At 54.5% G+C, this 26,202-nt stretch overlaps 1 protein-coding gene and 1 long non-coding RNA gene across 3 annotated transcripts in view; one reads left to right on the plus strand and one right to left on the minus strand.

Moving 5' to 3' along the window:
* Positions 1-26,202, minus strand: part of CELSR1 (cadherin EGF LAG seven-pass G-type receptor 1) — a 148,099-nt gene that overhangs the window by 86,523 nt on the left and 35,374 nt on the right. For both annotated transcript variants that reach the window (XM_023631339.2, XM_023631340.2), the window contains exon 2: positions 5,200-5,838. In XM_023631339.2, coding sequence (XP_023487107.1) covers positions 5,200-5,838 — 639 coding nt within the window. The remainder of the gene's footprint in view (positions 1-5,199; positions 5,839-26,202) is intronic.
* On the plus strand, positions 17,725-22,734 carry LOC138921203 (uncharacterized). The gene is made up of 4 exons (XR_011433573.1): positions 17,725-19,806; positions 19,980-20,043; positions 20,962-21,074; positions 21,188-22,734. It is a non-coding gene; the product is annotated as an uncharacterized lncRNA (long non-coding RNA).

Consider the following 26,202-nt stretch of genomic DNA (forward strand, 5'->3'; position numbering starts at 1 on the left):
ACAGAGGCGGGACTGTTCACTGAGACACCCTCTGAATCCAGACAAGCGGCCCAGGGGCCTAAAAACAGGGGCTGAAGAAGAAACAGGACCCTAACAAAGGAGACTTGGCTGGAGCCACCCAGGATGGGCGCCCAGACGGCCTTTGTCCAGGCGAGGCCACCGCCAGCCTTCCCCCGCAACACGCAGAGTGCAGCGGTACAAGGAGACTCCCTCCTGGGTGACATCAAAGCTACCGCCTCCTCAGGAATGTTCCCGGTGGGCAGACGTGACTCTGAGATGATAAATCACCTTGCATGCTCCACAGCGAGAAGATATATGTACACGAGAGTGGGGCAGAGCCTTCTCGGGCACACTGGGGAGCGGGAGCGTGCAGGAGCACATATTGTGCGGCAGGAACAGGACCAGACGAGCTGGGGCTCGGCCAGCGCTCACAGCAGCAGGACAGAGTCACCCACACGCCGGCGTCCCCCAGGACGGGACAAAGGAGACGGGAGGAGAGTCCTGTCCCTCCGGCTCAGTGACAAAAGCAGTGAAGGTGCTACTGTGAGCCCAACATGGCAGGAGTCGCATCCCTGCGACATCTTCTGGGGCCTGTGTGGAGGAGTGAGCCAGTTAACCCCTGATCCCCTCGGCCTTGCACGAGTATTTATTATGTGCCTACTGTATGTCTGGCACTGTACTAATAGACAGATGACACTGGACGTCCACTGCAGAAAGGAGGGAGCAGACAGCACCAAGCAGACACGAATTCCAGCCTCCGACCACCGCCACGGGGGAGGGGACCGTGGTGAGGATGGAGGAATGGGGACAGGGAGGTGACATTCGGGGAATGCCTGGGGGAAAGGGCACTCCAGGTGCAAGGGGCCACAGCAAGAGGAGCCTGGCATGCTTCTAGAAGGTGAGAAAAGGACAGTCAGACCAGGCGAGGCTGGATCCCTGAGACGCTGCACTAGGGCAGTGGGACGGGGGAGGGTTAGTGGGATGGGATCCTGTGCATTTTAACTGGACGCTCGGGGTCTCCCTGAAGAGCAGATCACAGGGGCAGGAGGAGCAGGCGGGAGAGGTCAGGAGGCTCTGCCGAGGTGATGACAGCGTGCTGAGCAGTGGAGAGGAGGCTGGAGCATGAAGGCAGACCCGTCAGGATTGGGTGACGGATCAAACGCGGGGGGTGAGGGCATCTACTGTGAGCCCTGAAGGGGCTGAAATGAGGAGCCCAGGGAGGGGGGACAGGAGTTTGGGGGGGGGGCGTGTATCCAGAACCGGTGCTGGCCCGGGCCCCCACCCAGCTCTGCACCTCGGTGTTCCTAAAACTGGATGACAACGTCCCCACCTCGTGGGCTCGCAGACGTGGGGGAAGGGCCCGCAGCAGAGCCGAGGACAACGGTGCCCTCAGTTCCCCTCAGCGAGCGATGCCAGGTCGGTGAGGAAGGCGAGATTAGACGGTTTAATCAGGGAGAGGGTGAACCAAGAGGCCAGGATCTGGAACCGTGTCCTAAGGCCTCCCTGGATTTAAGGAGGTCCAGTGTCTTGCCGGGAAGGAGCAGTTTCTTGCCAACCCCTCGGGCAACAGGCTGACCGCAGAGTGAAACTCTCTTCCTGGGGCCACTGGCCTGCTCAGCAACACCGCTCTTTGTTGCCCATCACACCTCACTTTGAGACTTTAGTGCCCTGCACACAGAAGGCACTTTTAAAAGGTGCCTGTGAAATAAATGAAGACAAAGGACCAGTAAACAGGGACACCGAGCCATTCCTCCCTGGGGAGTTCACAGGGCAGATGAATCTGAGCTTGGAAGCCAGGACACCAGGTTTGAATCCTGACTCACCCCTCGCAGCCGGTGGGCAGCCAGGCTCCTTCTCCTCCTCCACGGACGTGGGGGCAGGACGGCTCTCTGTGGGCCCGTCCCGTGGGCTGTAGGATGCTGAGCAGCATCCCTGGGCTCCACCCACTAGCACCACACCCCCAGCTGTGACAACAAAAATGTCCTCGGGTCCTCAGATATTGTCGGATGTCGTGAGGGGCAGAATCACCCCCCTCAGCGAGAACCACTGGGCTGGAGACCCCGATGTTCCATACCTCAGTCTCGCCACTTACAAAATGGGGCCACAGAGCTGCTGTGAGGATTACTGAGATGACACACGTAGAATCATCTAGAATAGTACAGCACATTGACGTGCCCGATAAATATTAGCTGCAAATCGCTGTTATCCTAAGGGACGTGGAAATAAGTGAACCACACCCAACATGAGAGCGGAGAAACCAGCACGTGAACATGGCGCTCAAGCAAGACAGAGAGATGCCATCTGAGGAAGTCAGAAACTTTCTAGAACCTTCTCAGAGCAGGGGGCAGCCACTGAGCTGGATTCTGAGGGAGGGAATGACAGAGGGACAGCAGGTACGGAAGTGGGGAGACAGGAAGAATGGGCCCGCATCCTTGAGGAATTTAACAGAAACCAAAACCACGCAGTTTACAAACTGTAAAACTGAGGGGCCGAGAGCTGGGGGAAACGGGGTGCGTGTTTGTCACAAAGCGGTTGTTCAGTAACGTCTACTGAGTTGAGAAAGAAATTGGGACAGCATCCGACACGCCTCCACAAGGTCAGCACCTCCAGTGTCCCCATCCCTCCTGGGTGGGGTCGGCTGCAGCCCCAACCACGGCCCCAGCACAGAGCCTTATTTGCACGGACACGTGGTGACAAGGGTGACGGCCTTCTCCCTACGAGGACCAGGGACCCCTCGTCTTCTGGAGCCTCGATACTCCACTAAGGCCCAAGTGGACTTAAGAAACACAGGAGTATTTTTTCCAGCATTGAATTCACTGAGCTTTTCCTGAAATTAACTGATAGCCTCCTTCCCCTCGCTCGTCTCCTGTCCCGCAACACAGGAAGCCGGGGTCTTCCAGGGGCCTCGGCCGCCTCCGACTTCCCAACCGTGAGGCCGGGGCTCGGCTTACCAGGGAGCAAGTAATAAAACCCTGGCGACGACAGCGCTGCTTTCACCGCGAATAAATGAGCTCAATTACCTCCGAGCCAAAGAGCACCGGCTTCAAAGGAAAAGAGGGAAGAAAGAGAGGGAGGAGGGCCGGGCAAAAGTAATCAGTCTGAATCAGTCCCATCTCAAGGGAAATTCGTATGATAATCTTGGTCCCAAAGACATTCAAATTAGTCCCATGCCACTCACGACATTTCAGTGCGTCTTCTGGTGATGACATACCGGGCCATTCCCCGGTCATTATTTTTCTAGAAACGACTCTAGTGATGAAAATGAAATTTGAGAACTTTGCAAGTTTTCAACAGGTCAATCGCTCTTTGGAGAGGATCCAGGGGTCCACAGGTCTCTAGTGGCCTCGGTTTCCCCTGCCCACATGTGGCCCCAAGCTTATATCCTGGATCTCTCCAATGCAGGCCTGCTGCTGCGTCCTCGAGGCGGAGCTGGTCTCCTCACCCGCGTGAGACCCCACCCAAGGCTTCCGACTGTCTTCAGGACAAAGCCGCCAGAGCCTGGGGGTGTGAGGGGCTCTCCCCAAGAGGTCCCTGCCGCCATGTGTCTCAACCAGCACAGATAACCTTGGGTGGCCCACCCGATTGGGCAGGCGCAGGTCTGATGTGTGCACTGGCCCGGCATACAGCAGGCACTCAATGCTTGTGGCGAGAGCAAATGACCATATACAGGCTGACCCCCTGGAGTACACCAGGCCCTTTCCTGGGGGCCTGGGGACACAGCACATCAGAGGAGGCCACGACAGCAGCTCAGTGGTGTGAAGTGGGAAGGAGAGGAAGGGGCGTCCCACTGCCTGCTTCTCGAAGCTCCCAGGGTACACAGCTCCACTAGGACTCAGAGTGGGGCTGGGGGAGGGGAGCCCGGGCCAGGTCTCCTCGGCACACCCGGAGCCCCCACCCCAACGACCCAGGGTGGGCTTCGCAGGCCGGGGGTCTCCTTTGCCTTCCTCCCGCCACTCCAAGCCCCAGGACAGCCAGGAATTGAAGACTAACACTCAGTAAGACAGCGGGAAGAGACCTCTGGACCCGACGGGAAGGACGGCCAGCCAGCCAGCCACAGACAGGCGGGGGAGGGGAGAACACGGGCAGGCAATCAAGCGCCCTCTCACCGCGGGGCTGCACCGCCTGACTGGAAGCAGGCTGGGGCGCACATGGGCCAGCGGGGCGCACCCCACCTCCTCAGCTGCCAGGGCCCTCTCCAGGGGCCTCTCCTCCTCTCCTGATGCCAAGCACCAGGCACAGCTGCCTTCCTCTCCCTGCGTGACCAGGTTTACTCTCTCTTCCTGCTCGATAAATACCTGCTAACACCCTAAACCCCAGTCCTAAGCTCGATCAACCTGCGCTGTCCCACAGAGCAGAGGACGACTGCTCAGGTGTTTACATTAAACACGCTAACCGGGGACACATGGAAGCATCCCGGCGCTACCTCCGGTACGAACCAAGTCCCGCCTAATCCCCAGACAGCTTCCCCAAAAGACAGGCGGTTCACACTCGGGGCCGTCGTAAACAGGATTTTCACAGGGGCCACCACATTATCTAACAGGAGACAGGAGACCAAAGCAGAACGTGCGTTTCTGTGCGGCTCTCGGCGGGCTGTTCATTTTCAGAAACAGCTGTGAGCCGCCTTCGGAGCCATTCCTCTGGGACTAGTCAGGATGTCTCGGCGTGAGTGCGTCTTCAAGGCGGAGAACATGAGCGATCTCTACAGCGACGACAAGGCACGAAGGAACGAACCTCTTCCCAGACCCAAAGGATTAATGGCTCACGACTTCTCTCCCAGGTACATGGTTTTACAACAACCAATTAAACTTGAAATCCGGAATGAAGTACTTTAAATTTAAAGCCACTTAAAAGGAGGACATACCATTTCATGCACGTCGATTTTTTTCAGGTGGCTCTCCCACTATAATCTTCCTCCTAATGTTCTCATAAAGAGGTGACAAGTCCCACGGGGTCAATAGAGACCTCGGAGCTGCCTGCCTGCTGGCTACGAAGATGCCACTTGTGAAATCATTTCAGGCTCCCGGGGCTGACACCCAGGCCCAGCGTCTGTCCTTTGACCATTTCCCTCAGTAGGGACATGGACAGAGGAAGCCACCGGAAACCCTCTGACGTGAGAACTGGGAGCCTCGTGCAAAGCCACAGTGACCGGGCCTCCCCACCGCCCGCGCCCACCCCGGGGCCCAGGGGAGCGACACCTACCCGTGAAGTCCTCCAGACATTCGCAGGTGTAGCCGCCCTCGCGGCTGCGGCACCGGCCGTTGGCGCCGCAGGGGCTGGAGTAGCACAGGTCGATCTCGGTCTCGCAGTAGTCACCCGTGAAGCCCGGCGGGCAGCGGCACCGCAGGCCGTTGATGGGGTGGATGGGCCGGAAGAGCACGGTGGTGGAGCTGATGAAGGGCGCCGAGCTGTCGAACTTGAGCACCGACACACACTTCATGTAGTTCTCGCACGGCTCGCGCAGGCAAATGTTGTCGTCGAAGGGCAGCACGCGCTGCGTGGAGACGGCGGTCAGCAGCGTCCGGTTCAGGTAGATCTGCTCCTGCAGGTCCTCCGAGGGGAAGAACTTGCCGCGGACGCCGCCAGGCAGCAGGGCCGAGAAGGTCACGTTCAGGATGTTGGAGCTGACGTCCGTGTCATTCTGGATGTTGAAGACAAAGACGTCGTCCTTGGTGGTGGACAGCACCGTGGCCACCCCTTCCACAAAGAGGGACAGCAGTGGAGAGAGGAACTTCTCCTGCGACATGTTCTCCAGGCGGACGGTGATGCTGTTGGTCAGCATGTCGTCCGTGATGATGGTGACCCGCAGAGTGCAGAGCGCCACGACGCTGTGGATGCCATCTGTGACACACAAGGAGGGTGGGGTCACTCGGATGACTGCCCATGGGAGTCCCGGTCCCACCCGGGTACAGCATCCCCACTTCCCATGTTGGCCCCACCTGTGACCACCACCTTGAGCCCCACTTCTCAGCCCCCTCCACACCTGGTTTCCAAAACACAGCTCCCATCATGTCTGTCTCGCTCAGAAGTCCCTGGTGGACCCCTAACCTCTCAGCAGGACATCCCACGACCACCACGATCTAGCCCCTCGATGCCCCAGAGCCCCCTTGCCTCACATGCTTCGCTGCAGACACATAGGGACACTGAGAGCCCATTTTACCACCTCTGTACCTGTTCAGGCCCCAGGAGACCCACCCCGATCCCACCCATCCCCCCGCCCAGTTCAGACCCCACAGTTGTCCAGGATGGTCCCGCCCAGGTGTGGCCTTAGTCTATGCTGTGTTGACGGCTTCTCTTCCCTTAAGCTGTGACTGATTCATCTCTACATGCCCAGCACACAGGGACACTCAGCAAATGCTGCTCTAGAAAGACACACACGAGATGACGCTGCAGCTTAGCCAACACAAATGAGCAAATCATGAAACGAAGGACTTAGGATTTTGAGACCAAAAAGGGTGGAATACTTTGGTTATAAAGATGAGCACACCATCAGTTCTGAGCCCAGAATCAGGATCTTTCAAGGGCTGGCCCCAGGGGTTCTCCCCAGGACGGCCATGGGCAGCAGCACCAGCCTCCCCGGCATCCGTGACAGGTGCAGCCACCCCAGCCAGGGGGCCTGCACCTGCCTCCCAGGCCCTGCCTCGAATGTGCTATGGGACCCAAGAGAAACCTGACAGTTTACATCCTTCTGGCTTGGCTCAGATTCTGTGTCCCCACGGCTCTGATGGATCCTGCCCCTCTGCTCCTCCTGCCCGGGCTCCCTGCCTGTGGCCCCCCACAAGCGCACCCCCCAGTTTCCATGGGGCACAGAGCCAACTGTGTAAGCCAGTGACCCCCCTCAATCCTGTGAGCCCCTAGTGGGTGAAGATCTCTCCTTCCCCTCTTCAACCGACAGCCTGGCGGGTGCCCACCCAAGAAAGCAGGAGCCATGGGGGCACCCCTTCCCGCTTGCTTCTGGGAAGCTGCAGAAGATGCAAGAAAGCCTGGGACCACTGAGAGGATGCAGTCAGGTGACAAAACCCAGAGGCCACCTTGTCGTCACTCTGGCCCAGCAAAGTCCCCACCAAGACTCAAGGCTTACAGGGAGCCCTTAAAATAATGGGGAGCAGAAGCATCAAAGATTCCACACCCTGGCACTGTTTTTCTCAGGCACTTGGGAGCCACAAGCCACTTTGGGAGGGACCATGAGTCACATAACTTGTGCAAACAACGGAGAAGCATAACTGCTCCAGAAGTCACAACACATTTGGGTGCTCTATTTAACTATCACAGCAAACCCGAGATCAGAGAGATTCTGAGAAAACCAGCATCACCCCACTTAATAGCTGGAGGGAGGCCCCGGCTGCCGCTCCAATAATAACACCCACGGCTTAGGAAGTCAGGCCCCTAGCGCGCTGCTACTGTTCCACCCAGTCCTCGTGATAACCTGGCAGGGCAAATTTAGAAAGTGAAAATAATATTTGTATAAGCTTGCTGTGGGGAGGGCACCTCTAAGGCTGGCACAAAACCCAGTGGCCTGCCAGGTAAGGGCTGGGTTCTGTCTACAGCTTCTGTGAGCAGAAAGCTGACGGCCCAGACCACACCTGCAGCTCATTGAACAAAGGGCCAGTGGTAATCACTAATAAATAACGAGGAAAAACAAATTAAGGAAAAGAAAATGGCAGAGCGTGTTGTGGCAGACAGCCTCAAGGATGGCACCACCCCCTCCGTCCCTCCCTATACACAGGCCACTGCCCAGCAAGAGTGAACACTGATTCCCCTCCCCTGGGATGGGCTGGACTTGGAAGTCCCTCAGTTTCCCTCCACCATAGTCCTCACACTGCAGCCACAGCAGTTGTTCTAAATTGCCCATCTCATCTTGCTACTCCCTTGGGACCCCCAATGGCACCCAGAATAAAACCCACGCCGCTTACCTCATCTTATGGTCCTACCTGATTTGTCCCTATCACCCTCCCCTCTCATCATAGCGACACGTCCCTATCACCCTGGCTCCCTCTTCCTGCCCCAGGGCCTTTGCACACCTTGTCTTCTGCCTGGAGAACTGCTCTCATCACCCATCCAGATCTCAGTTGAATGTCCCGCATCCGAGGGGCCTTCCTCACCCCCCAACCATGTTCTGCCACATCCCTACTCCTACTGCACAGGAGCAGCCACAGCCTGATTTTATTACTATTTGTTCATCTCTGTCTCTCCCTCTGTGAGCCCACGAGGACTGAGAACCTGTAGGTCTTGTTCCTGCAGTACCTGTTGCGTCTAGAACAGTTCTTGGCTCTCAGAAGCTGCTGGATAAACATTCATGGGAGAGAGGGAGGGAGGCAGGGAAGAATGAAGATTTCCAGTGGCACCTCTTTAACCCCAAGATTGACATTTGGTCAAACACCATCAGAGACTCCAATTTTCCAAGTAAGTTATTTTTTTTGTGGATGTCTCTATCTTTTTGTTGTTGGTTTTCTTTTTTTTTTTTTTTTTTGCAAAGGCTCAATATAACAATATGGAACATAGGATATTGTTGGTTTGTTTCCTGGTGGCAGTTCTTATGAAACATCCTTTTAATCTTAAACCACACATAGATTTGTTCTGGCCCAGGACGCAAACGTCATGCTGATTTTAAGGTCAAAACTGAGCCCGTCTTGGGTGCTCTGGGCCATCCTGCCCACCTGCCCGGCTGGGATGGGGGCTCCAGCACTGGGATCTTCCCGCAGGCAGCCCAGGGGGCCACAGCACAGAGGAATGCCCAGGAACAAGGAGCCACGTTCCAGGTACAGACATCTTCACTTAGGGGCAAAATGACAACATGACCAGAAAAGAGCATTAAATATTAACTAACATCGAGTGTGCTGGAAAACAAAATATGCACCCTACTATTAATCTACATTAATTTCTTTCAAGACCATGGACCCCCCTGGACACCCCAGGTCCTGGGAGACAATGAACTTACTTTGTACTCAAGTCGTTTGGCCTGGATTTCTGAGCCTCCACAGGCACAAACCTGACCGCCCCCACACAGGGGGCCCCTAAATAAAGAACGGGTGTCCCAACCACGGAGCCACCCAGAACGGTGACACACACCTCCACTGTTGTTGGAACAGACAGGACAACACGATGTTAGGGGAAAAAAGTGAGACCTTTTCACACAAACAAAAAAATATGTTTGTACACAAGTCCAGAGAGCCATTGGCCGGGACGGCAAAACATCCACTGTCTACAGTGGCTGTGTCTGGGTCGAGGAATTTGTTTTTAAATAAACTTATTTTAGAACAGTTTTAGGTTTGTAGAAAAAATACAAAGAGAGTGCAGAGACCTGCAGATATCTCCGCACGGCCAGTGTTAGCATGCTAGTGTGATAACATTTGTTACAATTAATGTAACAACATGGATACATTGTTAACTGAAGTCCGCTGTCTTCAGATTACCTTAGCTTTTACCTACTGTCCTTTCTCTGGCCCAGGACCCTGTCCAGGAGCCCATATGACATCTAGTCGTCACGTCCCCTCAGCTCCCCGAGGCCGGGACAGTTCCTCAGACTCTCCTTGTTTTTCACGCTGATATTCGGGGTTTTTTTTACTTTCTCCTCTATACTTTCCTATATTGTTCTATTCTTCTGTGTGAGCACACACTAAGTTTATCAGTTAAAAGCCTATTTTTATTTTGGAAAACACAGAGCTTGCCCAGGGCTCTCCCCAGACTGCATTCCAGGCGTTTCTTCCGTGGCTGTAACCAATGGTGCTGGAACCAGCAACTCCAAGCCAGCCTTGCAGAGCCCCACAAGTGCAATTTCTACGGCTTTCCTCAGGAAAGATAAGTCACCTCCATGTCCCCAAGCCACAGTGGGAAAGAGAACAGATGGCAGAGCTCGCGGCTGGAGGATGCTCACTGGCAGGTGCCTCGCCCACAACCCCAGACGATGCACAGGAAGAGCTCCGCAGGTCTTCACGGAGGGTGGGGCCTGTCCAGCCTTCCGACTTTGGTGAAAGTATAACCACTGTCCACGATCACGTCCCTCGTGGCGGGCCCACGCCTCGGACACTGCAGGGAGAGGTCACGCGATGGCCTCCAAGGAGCCAGTGGCGCTCAGAGGGCACAGGACAGAGCCGCATTTGTAGGACACGGTGCCTGGACAACCCCAGAGGCAGCGGGGAGGCGGTCTCCAAGGAGGAATGGAGTTTGTCCTGGGGCTGCCATAACAGAGCGCCACAGCCTGGGGGCCTGAGCGGCTTAAGCAACACAGCCTCTCAGCCTGTCCGAGAGCAGAGAGGCCAGCAGTTGGAGAGCAAGGCAGGGGCAGAGCTGGTTCCACCCAGAGGCCTTGGGGAAGAATCTCCTCCCTGGCTCTCCCCCAGGTGCTGGTGGCCGCTGGCAGTCCTTGGTGTTCCTTGGCTCGTCACTCCAATCTCTGACTCGTCATCACGCAGCCTTCTCCCCATGTGTGTCTGTGTTTCTCTTAAAAGGACACTGGCTGTTGGATTAGGGCCCACCCGAATCCAGGATGACCTCGTCTCAAAGCTGACCTTGGTCACATCTGAGCAGATCCAGTCTCCAGAAAACACCGCATTCTGAGGCTCCAGGCGGATTGGAACTCGGGGGGACACTAATCCACCTAGGACAGGCAAGACAGTTGTTGTGGGGAGACAGGGCCATAGAGGTGGGCAGAGGTCCTCCGACGCTCCAGCCTTGCGCGCTCTGGGTGGCGCAGCTGGGGCTGGCTGCAGGAGAAATGTCCTCACGGCGTGGACTGGGCCTGTGGATAGACGGTGCTCACTGCTGCCCGTGGTGGCTTCATCCTAACACCTTCCCCGGTACTGCCCCTTCGGTCCTTGTCACAGCCCATGAGGGGCACCACTGCTGGTCCTTCACAGAGGAGGACAATAAGGCGCAAAGAGGCTGACCAAAGAACCCAGCCAAGGTCACTCAGGCAGCAAGCAGCAGGCCCAGAACGACCGGGTTCAAGACCCACCGACGGGAAATGGGGCGGACGGAGGGTCGGGAGGCTCGTGGTCCCAGCCTGGGAGGGTCTGCTGAGGACACGGAGGAGCAGAGGCTGACTTCTCACCAGGGGACTTGGAGACAACGCAGTGAGGCAGGACCCCTGGCAGCTGAGACACAGCTGGTGCCAGGAGGGAGCAGGACCACTGACCGTGAGTGTCTATCACCCCACCCCACGCACACCACGGTCTGGGGGAGGCACCCCGGCTCCTATCCCCGACACCCTGCCAGGCCTGGTTGGCACGGCCACAGTGCTGCGGTCAGGCGGCTATTTGCTGTCCAGCCGGTTTGAGACAAAGGCTGCACTCCTGTCACTTGTGCTGCCCTCTCCCGAGGCCTCACAAGGGGCAGGGAGTGCCTGCTCGGGCCCGAAGCCAGGGGACTTTGAAGTGGTTCCCTGCGTTCCTCCCTCCGTGGGGTGTGTTGTTGTTTTGAGGCCAAACTGAGGGCAGAAGACAGGTGCGAGGTTTTGATCTGCTATCTGGAGGGCGTCTGGCTTCCCTCCTTTCTGGGCAACAAAGGCCAAACCTAGAAGCCGCGTCTGGGGATCCGGGTTCGCTTCACAGGAACAAGGTGACGAGCGTTCGGGGGACAGCAGGGGCAAGTGCTGGTGTCAGGCCCGCCGGCCCGCAAAGATGCAGCTTCTCCTGCCCCGTGTGGAGGAGGGGCCCTCAGGCCCGGGAAGGGAGAGTCCCATGCAAGCACAGGGTGAGCAGCACATCAGGTACTACACAAAAACCCAGACGCCACCCTCAACGCGTCTGCACGTTTGCCTTTCGCTCAACTCGCAATGCGCTAAAGGGGCCGGCCCAGCTCTGCCAGGTCCCGGGTGGGTGAAGAGGGCAGAGCCAGAGGCCCCTTCCTCCTTGTCCCCATGGATGCTGTGACCTCAGCTGGACAATGGGGAGGAGGGCTCCCTCCTGACCTCCCAAGAGAGCCCCCAGTCCCACCCTCCCCAGGTGCGTGATCCCAGCCCCTGGACCCCGATGCCTCCCTCATGCGGAGTTGGTGCTCCTCTCCTGACCCCTATCTTGGGGGGACATCCACACTCCTGCAGGGCCCCAGCACCCAGGCCCTGACCACAACATGCACCCCCATATGGACATGTGAGTCCCTCAGCCCACTCTTCCTTCACCTCCAATGACGTCAAGGCCCCCCCACCCCTTCCCCAGCCCCCTCCAGCTGTGCCTGACTTTGTGCCCACACCCCACTCCCCGATAACTGGGTCAGGTGTTCACATGGGCAAACCTTGCTTGGCCCATCAGTAAGCAGGGGCAGGAGCAAGGGCACCCCCCATAAGGATGCTGGGAGGGCCACCCAAGACACTGGGTACAAATTCCAGACCAGCGCCCACAGGCATACGGAAAGCACTCAGTCAACATGTCCCATCACCGCCACTGCCGTTAACAATGCAAATCAAACAGGACAACTAGCTGCAATGTGAGAAATGTAAGCTGCTCACCAGGAACTGCAACAACCTCGAGGAGCCCTGTGGGAAAGAACAAACCCAAGTCTGCACGTGGGGCCCCAGGCCCAGGCTGCAGGCTCCAGCTGAGTCATCACCGGCAGGGATGTGGCTCCTCGGGGCAAATGGAAATGCACACGCAGGCACTGGGAAGCCCATAAATGGGTAAATAATGAGTATTTTAATGCTCCTCTTAAAAATTTTTACAGTTTCAAATATACAACCATTCAAATAAAGTATACAATTTGATTCTGCTGCATTATTCTGTTTCCAAGACACACTTACTTACCCAGCACCCTTCCTCTCCTCCAAAATTACAAAATTCTGCAATGACAAGGAATTATTCTTTCCTAAGACAAGGAGGAGAGGGAGAAGAAACCAGATCTCCAGGCTACCAGGATCAAGTGAGCCAAATAAACAGCATACGTGGTAGAAAATGCCTGACTTCAGGGGGCACAAGAAATGAGGAGATCTTGCAAAGGAAAGACATTCTGACGCAGGTGACAGCACGGAATAACCTTGAGGACACTGTGCCAAGTGAAATAAGCCAGTCACAAAGGGACAAATCTTGGATGATTGCACTTATGTGAGGTCCCTAGAGAAGTCAAATGCACAGAGACAGAAAGCAGAGCGGCCGGTGTAGGGGCTGTGGCGGGGGAGGGGGAGTTAGTGCTGATGGGGGCAGAGTTTCAGGGAGCTGATGAGAGTTCTGGAGATGGACAGTGGTGATGACAACAATGTGAATGGACTGAATGCCACTGAACTGCACACCTAAAAATGGTTACAATCGTGGCTTTTATGTTACGTGAATTTTACTACAATTATAAATAAATAAAAACATAAGTACATGAGAAATGAAACAACAAAGATATCTAAAACTTCCTTCTCAATGTCACTCCCATACTTATTATTTGATAACCTGGATTCAGAAATGTTCTCTCCTGATTTCATGTATAAACTAAAGCTCCCATCCCAAGGCAGAAGTTAACGTCTAATTCAGAATTTCACACCATCAATTATCCTGTGAAAATCACAGCTCGTCATGTCTATGCTGGATGGAACCTTCTCGAAGGCTGAAATCATAACAGGTGGGTTTGTTCATGGTTCTAAGTGGCCAGCGGACCGCAGGCTACAGAGGCTGAGGGCTGAGATGCAGAGAAAGTGCATTCTTCTCAAGATAACTCTCAGTGAAGAGTTACGGACTGGTTCCTCAAAAAGTTAAACACAGAATTAACATGACCCAGAATTGAGGACATATATCCACACAAAAACTTGCACCTGAATGCTCATAGCAGAGATATTCATAATAAACAAAAAGGGGAAATCCAAGTGTCCATCAACTGAGGATGGATAAACAAAACGTGGTCTCTCCATACAGAGGAATATTATTCAGACACAGCCATAAATGAAGCACTGACAGGCTACAACATGGATCCACCTCAAAACATTACGCTGAGTGAAAGAAGCCAGACACAAAAGGCTACGTGCTGTAGGATTGTGTGCCATGTCCAGAATAGGCGAACGCACAGAGACAGAAACCAAGCTGGTGGCTGCCAAGCGCACAGGGAGGGGGCGAGTGGGGAGCGGCTGTGTGGTGGGTATGGGGCTTCTCTGGGGCGAGGGAAATGCTTTGGAACTAGACAGAGGTGGTGGTTGCACAAGACCGTGAATGTGCCAAATGCCGCTGAACTGTCCGCTTTGAAACGGTTAATGTTACATGAGCATCACCTCAATAAAAACAAAGGAAAAAAGAGTTAAGGACTGACACATTAAAACCTGCTTTATTTTGCAGGAGATTACCCAAAAGGAAGAAAAAACTATTTTCAAAGGCATCTTAAGAACAATTTCCCTAAAACCAAGCAGTGGATGAAGTCAGAGGAGACGAACAGTTGCTGTGAGCACAGAACCACCTTCGACTTCAAGGAGCTGGGACGCCACCTCTGACCTTGGCGATGATCGAAGGAACTCTCTCCCCGTGAAAATGCCGAGTGGAGCTGAGCCACCGCCAGCCGTTGATGCCATAAACTAAATACTGCGAAGGAAACCCCGCACACGGGAGGGCCACATGCCCGCCGTGAACACACGCGGCCGCCTCTGCCTTCCACCGGGACCGCGCTGAGTTTCATCAGGAACCTCTGCTGTCTCTGGTTTTTGTTTTACTTCAAGTACTGATTGAACAATACACAGGCGTCGTTTGCCAAACAGGAATGCAGAAGTCCGATCCCACTAAACCCCGTGTTGGGGGTGCATGCTGATCGCCAGGCCTGACATGCGGGCTGTGCGAGGACGAGGAGGAGAACAGCAAGGGTGCAGCAGGTTCAGCTTCCAGGGCAGGCTTCTCCACCGCAGCGCGCCCGACCTCAGGGGCCGGATCACTCTCGGTGAGGGGCCGCCCAGGATGCCTCCACCCGCTAATGTCAGTTAGCCACCATCCTCCAGCTGTGACAACCAAAAATGTCCCCAGACACTGTCAGATGTCCGCTGGGGACAGAATCGCACGCAGGTGACAGTCCTGCTCTAGGCAACAACATAAAAGTTTCTACAGTCTAATTCCAGTTTGAGACTCTCAGTGAGAACCAGGAACCCAGGAAGCAGCAGGGCCTGGGGGTCAGCACCCTGAGCTGGTAGGCCGGCTCGGGGCCCCCACGCCTCCCAGCAGCTGCATCTGGGGCTTCCCTCCGCCCGCGGAGCCAACAGGGACCCCGTCCAGCCTCGCTCTTCCTCGCCTCCACCCGAGGAAAATGGGCAAAGTTCCCTGAGACAAAGATTAAGTCCCAAAATGGATTTAAAAGAACTAGGGAGCACCCTGCCTTGTTCTGACCCGAATGATGCCCCACAGCATGGCAATGTGGCCCCTGGCACCTGCTGAGGGACACTCACATGTTTTCCAGCCCCGGACATGTCAAGGAGTGGCTGTCAGTCCAAGAGAACTGTGGGCAATAAAGAGGAGATTTCTGACAAACACACATCCAAGTCCAGCCTGCTGCCGCTGAGCCCGGCGCCCTGCTCAGAGCTCCGCAAGGCCCCTCAGTCACAGCTGCTCGCAAGCAGCCCACCGCCAGCCCGCAGATTCGCGACAGACAGGTGCCAGTCTGGAACATTCCGGGCTCTGGCTCCAAAAGTGCCGTCCACCACTCAGCTGGGCAGTCACCAAGGCACGCTCCCCCTCCAGCCCCATGGATGGGCAGAGCAGCAGGTGACCCTCGACCTCCCTCTGGGCGGGTACCATGTAGACGAGGGTACTCGTGTGCCATTTCTCCTTCGCGCCTCCCCTGCACTGGAAGTTCTGCGTACAGACACCTGCGTGTGCTGGTTTAAGAATGCCCCCTGGGATTCCTTTCATACTGGAAGTTTCTGTTTCTCCAACATTTCAAGCTAGACTTGTGTTTGGCCCTATCTCGACCCCCACGCTGGCCAGCAGCGCCTCTGAAATTCAGACTGTCTCTGGGAACCACTGGTGACAAATGTTAAGCCGCTCCTAGCCCTAAGCCCCACAGTGCCTCCAGGACAGGAAGGCAGCAGTGGCTGCTGGGGGACCGCGATCTGGGCCTGGCTCTGGAAGTGTCATCTGGCACCCTGCAGGGCAGACGACACAGGTGCACCTCAACCAGATGCCTCGTCTTTGGGAAAAGCTTCTTCTGATGCCCGGAGCAGCACAGGCTCTCCTTGGCCTCCCAGGAGGTTCAAAAGAAGCGGGAGACGGAGGCTGCCTCTGGGCAGGACACGTGCACCCTGGTGGGGACTCTAGGGGACGGGGGAGCAGGAGACCATGTTGTTACTTGGCACTTTCATAAATCTTTTACCATAGCTATGTGTCATAGACAAAATAATGCCTTCCCTCCCTGAAAAAAAAGAGGTCTGGTCCTGAGGCTGGAGCCTGTGAGCACGTTACGCTACACGGAAAAGGGTTGCCGCTGACCTTAAAAACAGGCAAACTATCCTGGACTATCCAGATGGCCCCCTGTAATCACAGGGTCCTTAAAAATGGAAGAGGAAGCAGGAGCAGAGAGTGAGAGAAAGAGCTGTGATGACAGAAGCGGGGTCACAGAGATGCCACCTGCTGGCTGTGAAGATGGAGATGGGGCCACAAGCCAAGGAATGTGGGCCCCTCTAGAAGTTGGAAAAGGCCAGGAAGCAGAGTTTCCCCCAGAGCCTCTAGAAAGCAAGGCAGCCCTGCCCACACCTCGGCTCCATCCCGTGAGGCCTGGGCAGCACTTCCAACCTAGTGAATTGAAGAGAAGAAATCTGGATCATCTCAAGGCACTAAGTCTGTGGTAATTTGTTACAGCAGCAAGAAAAAACCTCATTCTACGAGGTTACTGTAACCTTGATGCCAAAACCAGACAAGCAGAGCATAAGAAAGAAACATTACCGGCCAAGTCACTCACGAACATAAATGCAACAATTCTCAAAAAGGAGAAAATGTAAACTACATCTAATAATGTATAGAAAAGACAACATATCAAGACCAAATTGGATTTAAATCTCTCAGGAATTTAACATTAGAAGACGTGTTAACATAACACCACATTTTTTTAAGAAAGCATTATTTGCATCTCAATAAGTAGAGGAAAAGATTCAAGAAAATTCTGCAATCACTCATAATAAAGACTCTAGGCAAACGAAGAAGAGACAGGTGCTTCCTTAAAATGATCCAGGGCCTCCAGAAAAGCCCAACAGCCAACATCGCACTTAGTGGTGCCCACTTCACCACTGCCATCTTGTCCTGGAGGCCTAAGGCAGCACAGCAAGAGAATGAATGAATGAATGAGTGGGATAATGAATGAATGAGTGGAAAGGAAGAAGATATAACATCATTATTCACATATCGTGTGACAGTCGACACAGAAAACTCCAGAGGCTCTGCAGACGACTTGTCAGAACGCGTAAGAGCATTTAGCAAGGTGGCTACAGAGGAGGTCGAGACAGAAAAATCAGACGTATTTCCTTATGCCAGCCTCATAAAATGTAATTTTTAAAGCATCATTTACAATAGCAGCAAAAATATGCTTCACTTAAGAATAAATCTAATAAAAGACATAAAAGCCCTTTATAAATAAAAATAGAAACTGTTGTTGACAGAAATGAAGACCTCGCTATATTCACTGACAGGAAGAGCCAGCATGGAAAGGGCAGCAGTTCTACTCCAACTGCTTTATAGATTCATTGCCATTCTTATCAAAATCCCCACAGGGTCCTTCACAGAACCTGAATGATGATTCTAGAATCCAAGAATGGCCAGGGCACTACTGAAGAACACAGGAGGGGCCGGGTTCTCTGAGATGTGAGTCCACAGTAACCAGAGGGCTGGCAGGAAACCGACCAATGGACTGCGGACAGCAGAGAGAGCAGGATGCGCCCCAGAGAGCCGACACTGGGAGAGAGGACCCACTCCACAAACGGTCCTGAGATCATCGGTTGGAGACCATCTATATGGAGGACGAAATGACATTGGATCCCTACCTCCACCGAACCAAAAAATCCAACTCCAGTGAATTAAAGAGTTAAACGTGAAAGGCAAAATCTATTTTGGAAGAGATCGTATAAACTTATGTTTATGATCTTGAGGCATATAAGGATTTCTTAACACACATGAAACAACCATAAAAAGAAAAAGTGACAAATTGTGACATTAAATAGAAGAACTTTACAAAGAACCTGATTTAAAAAATTAATGACAAGACAAGTCACAAACTGGAACATATCTGACCCTAAAACAAATAAAAAGATGCTCAACATCATTAGTAACCTGAGAAATGCAAATTCAAACCACAATGAGATACCATTTTACACCCACCAGATTGGCAAAAATTAAGAAGCCAGACATGAACAAGTGACGGCAAGGAGGGAGCAAGGAGAAGTGCTCATTCTTTGCTGGTGGGAATGCAAATTGTGCCAATCATTCTGGAAAGCACCAGGAGGTATCTAAGAGCACGGATCATTCCCATGCCAGATGGCCAGCAATGCTATTCAGGGTCCACACCCAGGACCCAGGAGAAGTCATGCCTCCATGGGCCGGGAGATGCACTCAAGAATAGCAAGCAGCAGAACAGATCAATAGAGAGGTGCATTCACTGGATAGAACACCACACAAGAGTGAGAAGAACCAACAACAATTTGGGACCCCAACATGGATGCTGAGTGAAAGAGGCAGGCCGCGGATGAAGACATCCAGGATGGTACCACTTATCCAAACTCCAGAAACAGACACAACTAACAAGACAGGTCCAGAATCCTTTATCTGAAACCCTCAGGACCAGAAGGTCCTGGAATTCAGAATTTTTTCAATTCAAGACAGTAACACGGTACACATACCACCTTACTTAACAGCAGACGCCACAGCCAAATGCGTCAGCTTCCTGCAGCCCCACGTGGGAACGTTCGCGCCAAGCAGGATAAAAACTGTCCACAGCCGCACGTCGGTTTGGATCAGGTTTTGCCGCCAAACGAATTTCTGCAAAACTTACTCTGGTTTTCAGAGCTTCTGGATTTGAGGAAAGCAGACGAGGGCTGTGGGCCAGCGTCCTCTTGATAACTAACACGGCGTGCCGCGGAACCAGAGGGAAAAGGGAAGGAGCCGGAGCGGGATGCGACCGGGGAGGCATGCAGAGGCCGTCAGGGACACGGAAGGGTCTACGGTGCACGTGTCTGTGGTCCTTCACACCGCACACGTGTGTGTTATATTATCTCGTATATTTGAATTCTTTCAAAACCACAATGAAAATTCTTTAAATGAAAATAGAGTGTGGAAGGGGGAGCGATCGCTAGGAGAAAGAGGCAGAGTCGAGGTTTCTGGCTTCAATGGGGACACCATTCCCAGAGACAGGAAACTCAGGAAGGAGGCGAGGTTTTCTGTCTGGGGCACAGTGAGTCTGAAGAATGTGGTGGTTTAATAAAACAGCCACAAACGCTTTGACATCCTCCTTCCAATAGCTGAGACCTGGGTCCCTTCCCTCTTGAATCTGGGTGGGCTGGGGACAGCTTCCGTCAATAGAGGAGGACAGTGTCACTGCATGACCCCTGGGTCACGAAAGGCCCCAAGATTCCACCTGGCTCTCGAAGACAGTTGCTCTTGAGACAATCCTGCTCTGCCACCCACTTCCTATGACCTTGGGCAAGTCCTTGAGCCTGCCCACACCTCCGTTTCCACATCAGTAAAACCAGGATGAGGGGCTCTCCTGCCCCATGGAGATCTGCAACCCGCAAGAGCTGCACCACTGTTCTTACCTATCGTCTCTTCTGTCCGCCCACAGCCCAGTGAGGAGCCAGAGCAGATCCAGCCACCCCAGTGACGAGGGACATGGGGCCCAGAGAGGCTCAGGGGCTGGGCCCGGGACACACAGCCTTCAAGTTACAAGGACGTAAGTTGTGATCTTCCTGAACCGGCCGGGGAGGCCTGGTACCCTGCACCTGCCTATTCTGCTGTTTGACATGAACTATACTTTGCAGAGAGAAAATAATTATTAACTGCAGAGGCTTAATGAAGAGAGGGAGCGGCAAGGACTTCTAATGCCAATAATTTGTACCCATTTAGGAGCAAATGTGCAAAAACAAAGGCGACTGGAAACAGCATCAGACACTTCTTCCTCTGCATCCAGGTAAGTCAGCACACTGAGCACAGGGTTCATGAAGCGAGACAAAAACCAGGACGTTCCCCAGGCTCCCAGACCCTGGTCCAGCTCTGACCTGTAGGGAAGAGCCCCGAGGACATTCACCCAGAAACCTAGGAGAACGGGGCAAGAAAGAGGCAGCTGAGGTAGGGGGGACCTGGCAACCACACAGCTCTCCCACCCTGGCTGCTCGGCCCCTGAAGGGGACAGGACCCCTCCCGCCAGCCCAGCCCAGCCCACGGTAGCAGCTGCTGCAGGCTTAACCTTCCTCAAGAGACGGAGGGGGTAGCACCTGCTGAGGACTAGAGGGGCCAGCCTCCTGGCCCCCAAGTGTCTCCCCACTCCCTGAAGTCCCTTCCAGGATAATTTCACTGAGACCCCTTTTGAAACAGAAATACCACTGAGAGTCTATATTAAGCCTCTGACCCCTTGGTGGGTTAACTCCTGAAGTCAGGGGGCCAGGGGCAGCCCAGGATTCCCTCGGGCAGGGGGCAGCTGCCCTCACACACCGTGAAGCCCCCTCAGCCACTCACAGCTGTGCCTGCTCTGGTCAGGGACCTGGAACTGCCCACAGCGGCCCTGTGGCCGGCAGAGGTGCTGGAGTGAACATCCACCGTGACCTCACCCACCCGCTGCCTGGTGGTGGTGACACCAGCCTGGTCCCCAGCATCAGTGGGGACAACCTCCCACCAACAGCAACAGAGCGTCTTTGCAACTCCCAGGGACCCTTCCCTCCAATTGAGTGAAGAGCCGACAAATTATTTTCTTTTGGTGAAAAGATCAAATATTGGCCCAGACGTCTATTAATTTGCAACTTACGTTGCAACTGCTCAGAACAGAAAAGCAGGGATATTTTTTTTTTCTGGTTAAATATTTGCTAAGAAAATTCCAATCTTAAATTTCAAGAGACAGATTTCGCACGACACTAGAAGGGCAAGACACGGTCGTTTTAGATGATTAACCAGGAATTCTTGTGGAAGAAGCCTGAGAGAAAGTTGCAGAGGACTCCCCGGGAAAAGGTATCTTTCAGCAAAGAGAGAAAATGTGTATTTTAGCATCTTTCCTTCTCTTGTCTTCATGACACCTTACACGTTTTTCTGGAGTTGAGTGTTTTAATTTACTTCTTTTTCAGGCTTCTTCTCCCCCTGCATCCAGATGGTGAAATTAGTTTCCAGGATTCAAGGAGTAGAATAAAAACTCTTTCCCACCTCAAATTTGGTTCTAGTGGAAGACAAACCCTCCATCCTCCTATCTGCTCTGCGGTCCCCCTCCCATGGCCTTTGTTAGCGGCCCCCCATGCCCTTCCCCTGAAATTAATGAGCTGTGGGCCTATTCTGAAGTTGGTGAGCGAGAAGATTCAAGAAAGACTCAACACTCCCACGGACGGGATGAGGCCCGTGTGCCAGCCAAGTGCACAGAACACAGTCACACAGCTTCTGTCTGGCTCACTGTCAGGGGGCCTGGAGACGAGGGAACATCTCCAGTGAAGCTGAAAATAGCATCTGGCTGGCTGACACCTGCCGTTCCACAACGCGCCCTGTGTCTGCGAGTCTCCAAGTTGCCGAGGAATCTGCGTCTCCAAGACGGGCGGCTGACACTGCGCCCAAGCCATCTCCATGCAGGTCTGCACTTTCCACGCACGCCAGGCTCGGGTGCAATCCTGTCATGGAGGCTCAGGCCCGGCAGTCTGGGAATGGGCTGGACCTGGGGCGGCCAGCCTCGGACGGAGGGAAGAAACGGAGCTGTCTGCTACGTTTGTGAACCAGATTGGTTTTATCACAACGATACACCTGGTGGCCAGCTGGAATCTGCTCTTGACATGCCCTCAGGCTGCAGGGACTTTTCAAAGTCACACATGAGGACACAGTCCACACAGAATGTTCTCTGAGATGCGTCCTGGGCCCCATAACGCCCACCCCGACCTGTCAGCTCCTGGTCCCTGAAGGCAGTGTGCTCACTCCTGTTCCCAGCCCTGCAGGCCACCTGGCTGCCAGGAGGAGCTCTCCACTGAGCACCTACTGTGCGCATGGCCAGAGCCTCCCACCAGTGCCCGCTCCACGTGATGCCCCCTCACACTCACACACACACTCTCACAACACCCTCACACACACCCTCACACTCATATACACACACTTTCTCACACACATATACACTCACACACTCACACACTCTCACACCCTCACACATACCCTCACAACGCCCTCACATACACACTCACACACTCTCACCCTCACATATGCACTCACACTCACACACGCTCTCATAACACCCTCACATACACACTCTCACACATTCATACACACTCACTCTCATACACTCATACACACTCACACAACACCCTCACATACACACACACTCACACACGATCTCACAAACCCCTCACATACACACTCACACACACTCTCACACACTTCCAAGGTCCCGAAGAACGCCAGCTCCAGCCTCTTTCAGTGGCGCCTTGAGTGAGGGTCTGAGCAGATGGAAGAGATTAATCCAATATCAGACATCCTGTTATTAAGCGATTAAGAGATGACTTAAGAGTAACAAATTGGATTTCCCTCTTCCCCCAACGGTCCTGAAAACGATATATAAGTTCGCTCAGGAATTACCACAGCTGACTACATTTACAATTCATTTATAATTAAAAATTATTTGGTATAATAAACCTTTTAAAGATCCTAATCTGCAATCTAAACTCAAAGGAACTAATTAAAATTGTTGTCACTCATTAATTCAACAAATATTTGCAGCCTTCTGCATGCCAGGCCCAGATCTGCCAAGAGGAAAAACCCACAGTCTTGCCCTCAAGGCGTCCTCAGCCTGGTGGAGGTGACAGATGGGGCCAGAGACAATTATGGTGTGTGAAGTGCCATGGGGAGGGCATCCAAGGTGAGAATGGGGGCACGGGGGAGGGGCACCCAGGATACAATGGGGAGTAGGGGTGGGGAGCAGCCAGGGTGCTGGGGCGGGGAGGGGTGTCAGGGTGCTGATGGGAGGGGGGAGGGGTGTCAGGGTGCTGATGGGAGGGGGAGGGGTGTCAGGGTGCTGATGGGGGGGAGGGGTGTCAGGGTGCTGATGGGGGGGAGGAGTGTCAGGGTGCTGATGGGGGGGAGGGGTGTCAGGGTGCTGATGGGGGGGAGGGGTGTCAGGGCGCTGATGGGAGGGGGGAGGGGTGTCAGGGTGCTGATGGGAGGGGGGAGGGGTGTCAGGGTGCTGATGGGAGGGGGGAGGGGTGTCAGGGTGCTGATGGGAGGGGGGAGGGGTGTCAGGGTGCTGATGGGAGGGGGGAGGGGTGTCAGGGTGCTGATGGGGGGGAGGAGTGTCAGGGTGCTGATGGGGGGGAGGGGTGTCAGGGTGCTGATGGGGGGAGGAGAGGGGCCTGCCCTGAGCTTCAGCTGCAGGAGGACTGGGCACTGTAGGTGGGAAGAGCAGCTGGGTGAAGGCTTGTGGTCAGCATGTGTTCAGGGCTGGTATCTGAAGCTGTTACATCAGTGCGCCTGGTGACAACGGGAGCTGTGGGTGCCCCCCTCCCAGAGGCACTCAGAGCACGCAGGCACTCAGGCACTGCAGCCCCATGACCTCCCCACTTGGCCTCAAGGGGCATGGTGGCCGGCAAGGACAAGGACACGGGGATGGCCTGAGAGGCTGACACACCAGGAGTGTCTGGGGGATGTGGCAGCCAAGTCCTGCTAAGGAGCCTCCGGCCACGCCAGTCACCTACAGAGGCCAACGTGTGTGGCAAGGAGGAAACTCGGTGTATGGAACGTCCACAGAGGCGCCAGCGAAGTATGTCTGTGTGCGGGGGTGCTTGCACGTGTGTGTGTGTGTACACATGCGTGTGGACCCAGTGGGACTGGTGAGGAGGGCATGGCTTAATCTCCTGAGTCCCCAGCTCCACGGGTAGCACTTGAGAAGCACAGGTGAGCAGAGCGAGGCCGTGCCTGGCACCGGGTGCCAGAAGCCGGGACGCCCCCCATGCCTGGCCGAGGGTCACAGAAGGAACAGACGCTTCCCCCAGCCCCACAGCAGAGAAGCTGCCAGAAACAGTGTTCTCTGCTGAAGACTGGGGAACTGCTTGTCTGCATGGCAGCCCCACTCCCCCTGGCACGTGGCACTTGGGGTCATGGCGGCAGGAAGGGATAAATCGGCTCGGACGGCCAGAAGTGCCCACAGCCAGGGCCAGGCCACCTTCCAGCTGCTTACAGGTTCTCACCTGAAAACTAACTGCCAGGAATTTAGTTCTTCCAAAGTGAATGATCATTTTCAGCTTGTAAACAGTCTTGGGACTAGTGCTTTTTCTTTGCTCTACATTGTTAACCAACAAATTGCTGTTGTCCCCAGTTTCTCTAGTTGTCACAACCCAAAGTGCCAGCCAGTAGTGATCTGGAGGTGACTTCTTCCCTGCCCAGTGGAGGGGTGGGTGGAGAGCTTCCTGCCGAGGGCACTTCACCGACCTGAGGCCGGCTTTCCCAGTGCGCCTGCTGGGGGCACAGCCAGGCCGTAATTATCAGCCCAGCGGGCAGGGAGGCGGCCAGGGCTCCGGGCGCCCAGGCCCCTGCAGGTGCCGAGTGGCCATCATGCCCCTTCTAATCAGAGGGGAAGCCGCTGCCTAGACTCCACAGGACCCCTGAGGCCCCGGCCTCCCCTGATTCGGAGATGGGCCCAGGCCTCTGCAGGGCCCAGGGAGGCTGGGTTCCTCTCTCACAAGCCCGAGAGCAGCTCTCAGTCTGTCCAGGAGAATATGCAGGTTCCAAAGACAGCAAGTTCTCAGATCTGGACACGCAGACCCAGACCCGGGCTGCCCGCCGGCTGGTGGGGTGAACGCAGCCCTCCCCCTCCGGTCTCAGCTTCCTCCCCCTGCAGCTGTGAGAGGCCACGGAGGCGCCTTCTGCCTACCGACTTTCAGAAGTGCAAGGAGCTCCCTGAGTTGACACAGCCTGCCCGCCAGAGTGCACCTGGGGTCCCGGTCTCCTCCAGCAGGAAGACCCTCAGCCTCACAGGGCCCTGCACTCCTGACGAGACAGGAGAAGGGATTTTCCGGGGTCCCCTGGAGAGGTTCCAGCCAAGCTGGGCTCCTGGAACCACTCCCCCAACGCCTTCATCCAAATGTCCCCATGTTCGGTCTAAACGTTCTGTGTCACAAGAGACAAGTCATCTGCGCACTCCAGGGCCATTATCATTTTACCCAAAAAACACCTCTGAGATGTGACCTGGGGGTGAAACGCTGGGAGCAGAGGTAACACCGGCAGGGGTGGGGGGCATCCCTCAGCCACTTCACAGCTGCTGCAGCCTGCAGACAGGGGGTTGGGCTCCCTTTGAAAACAACTGAAAAATCCACAACACCAATCTCCTGCAAACACGTCTGCCCTTCCCCAGGCACAGCTTCCATTCCCACGGCTGTTCTCATCAACCCCGTCCACCACCAGCCCGGGTGACACAGCTCCAGGTACTTCCTCCTAACGCTCCACCTGTCCTGCCTGCCAGCTTTCATTTTCTTTGTTTTACGGACCAGGCCTCAGAGGTCAGGAGGTTAAGTGACTTGCCCAAGGTCACTTGACTGGTTAATGACATGCCAAAATGCAAACCCACGTGTGTCCAGGGCCCGTGCTGCCCACCAGGCATCGTCAAAGTCTCCCGGGGGGGGCAAATCACCCCCATTTGAAAACTACCGTCCTAAGAAAACTCAGCCAGAAAGGCGGGTTTTTTTAGTTTTTCTTGTAACCTAGCAAAAAGGAGAAAAATTACAAGTCACTCTATTCTTTCAATATCTGCAGGCAGGTAAGGGAAGCCTGAGCTAAAATGCGCACAGGGGCTGGTTATTGTGACGCCATGTCGGAAACTTGGAGACAAAAGAGAAGAGAAGGGAATGGTCGGGCCACTGCAATCTGTGATGGCTGAAGCCAGACGTCCAATCCAGGACACCTCCCAGGCTCCAGGCAATCCCCCGGGACGCAAGCATCCTCTCTTCCTTTCAGGAATGAAGCTGGCCAATATGCCAGGAGCTGCTGGAGAGACCTCCACGCTCACAGGCTCGTTCCGTTTCAATACAGAACTTCCATTTCTCATCTAAAACTGTCCTTTAGAACATGCTGGCCGTCGATGGTCTTAGTTATATGCTGTTGTGGGATTTATATAAACAAGCAACAT

The sequence above is a fragment of the Equus caballus genome, chromosome 28 (genome assembly GCF_041296265.1).
Source record: "Equus caballus isolate H_3958 breed thoroughbred chromosome 28, TB-T2T, whole genome shotgun sequence".
In the NCBI taxonomy this organism is placed as follows: Eukaryota; Metazoa; Chordata; class Mammalia; order Perissodactyla; family Equidae; genus Equus; species Equus caballus.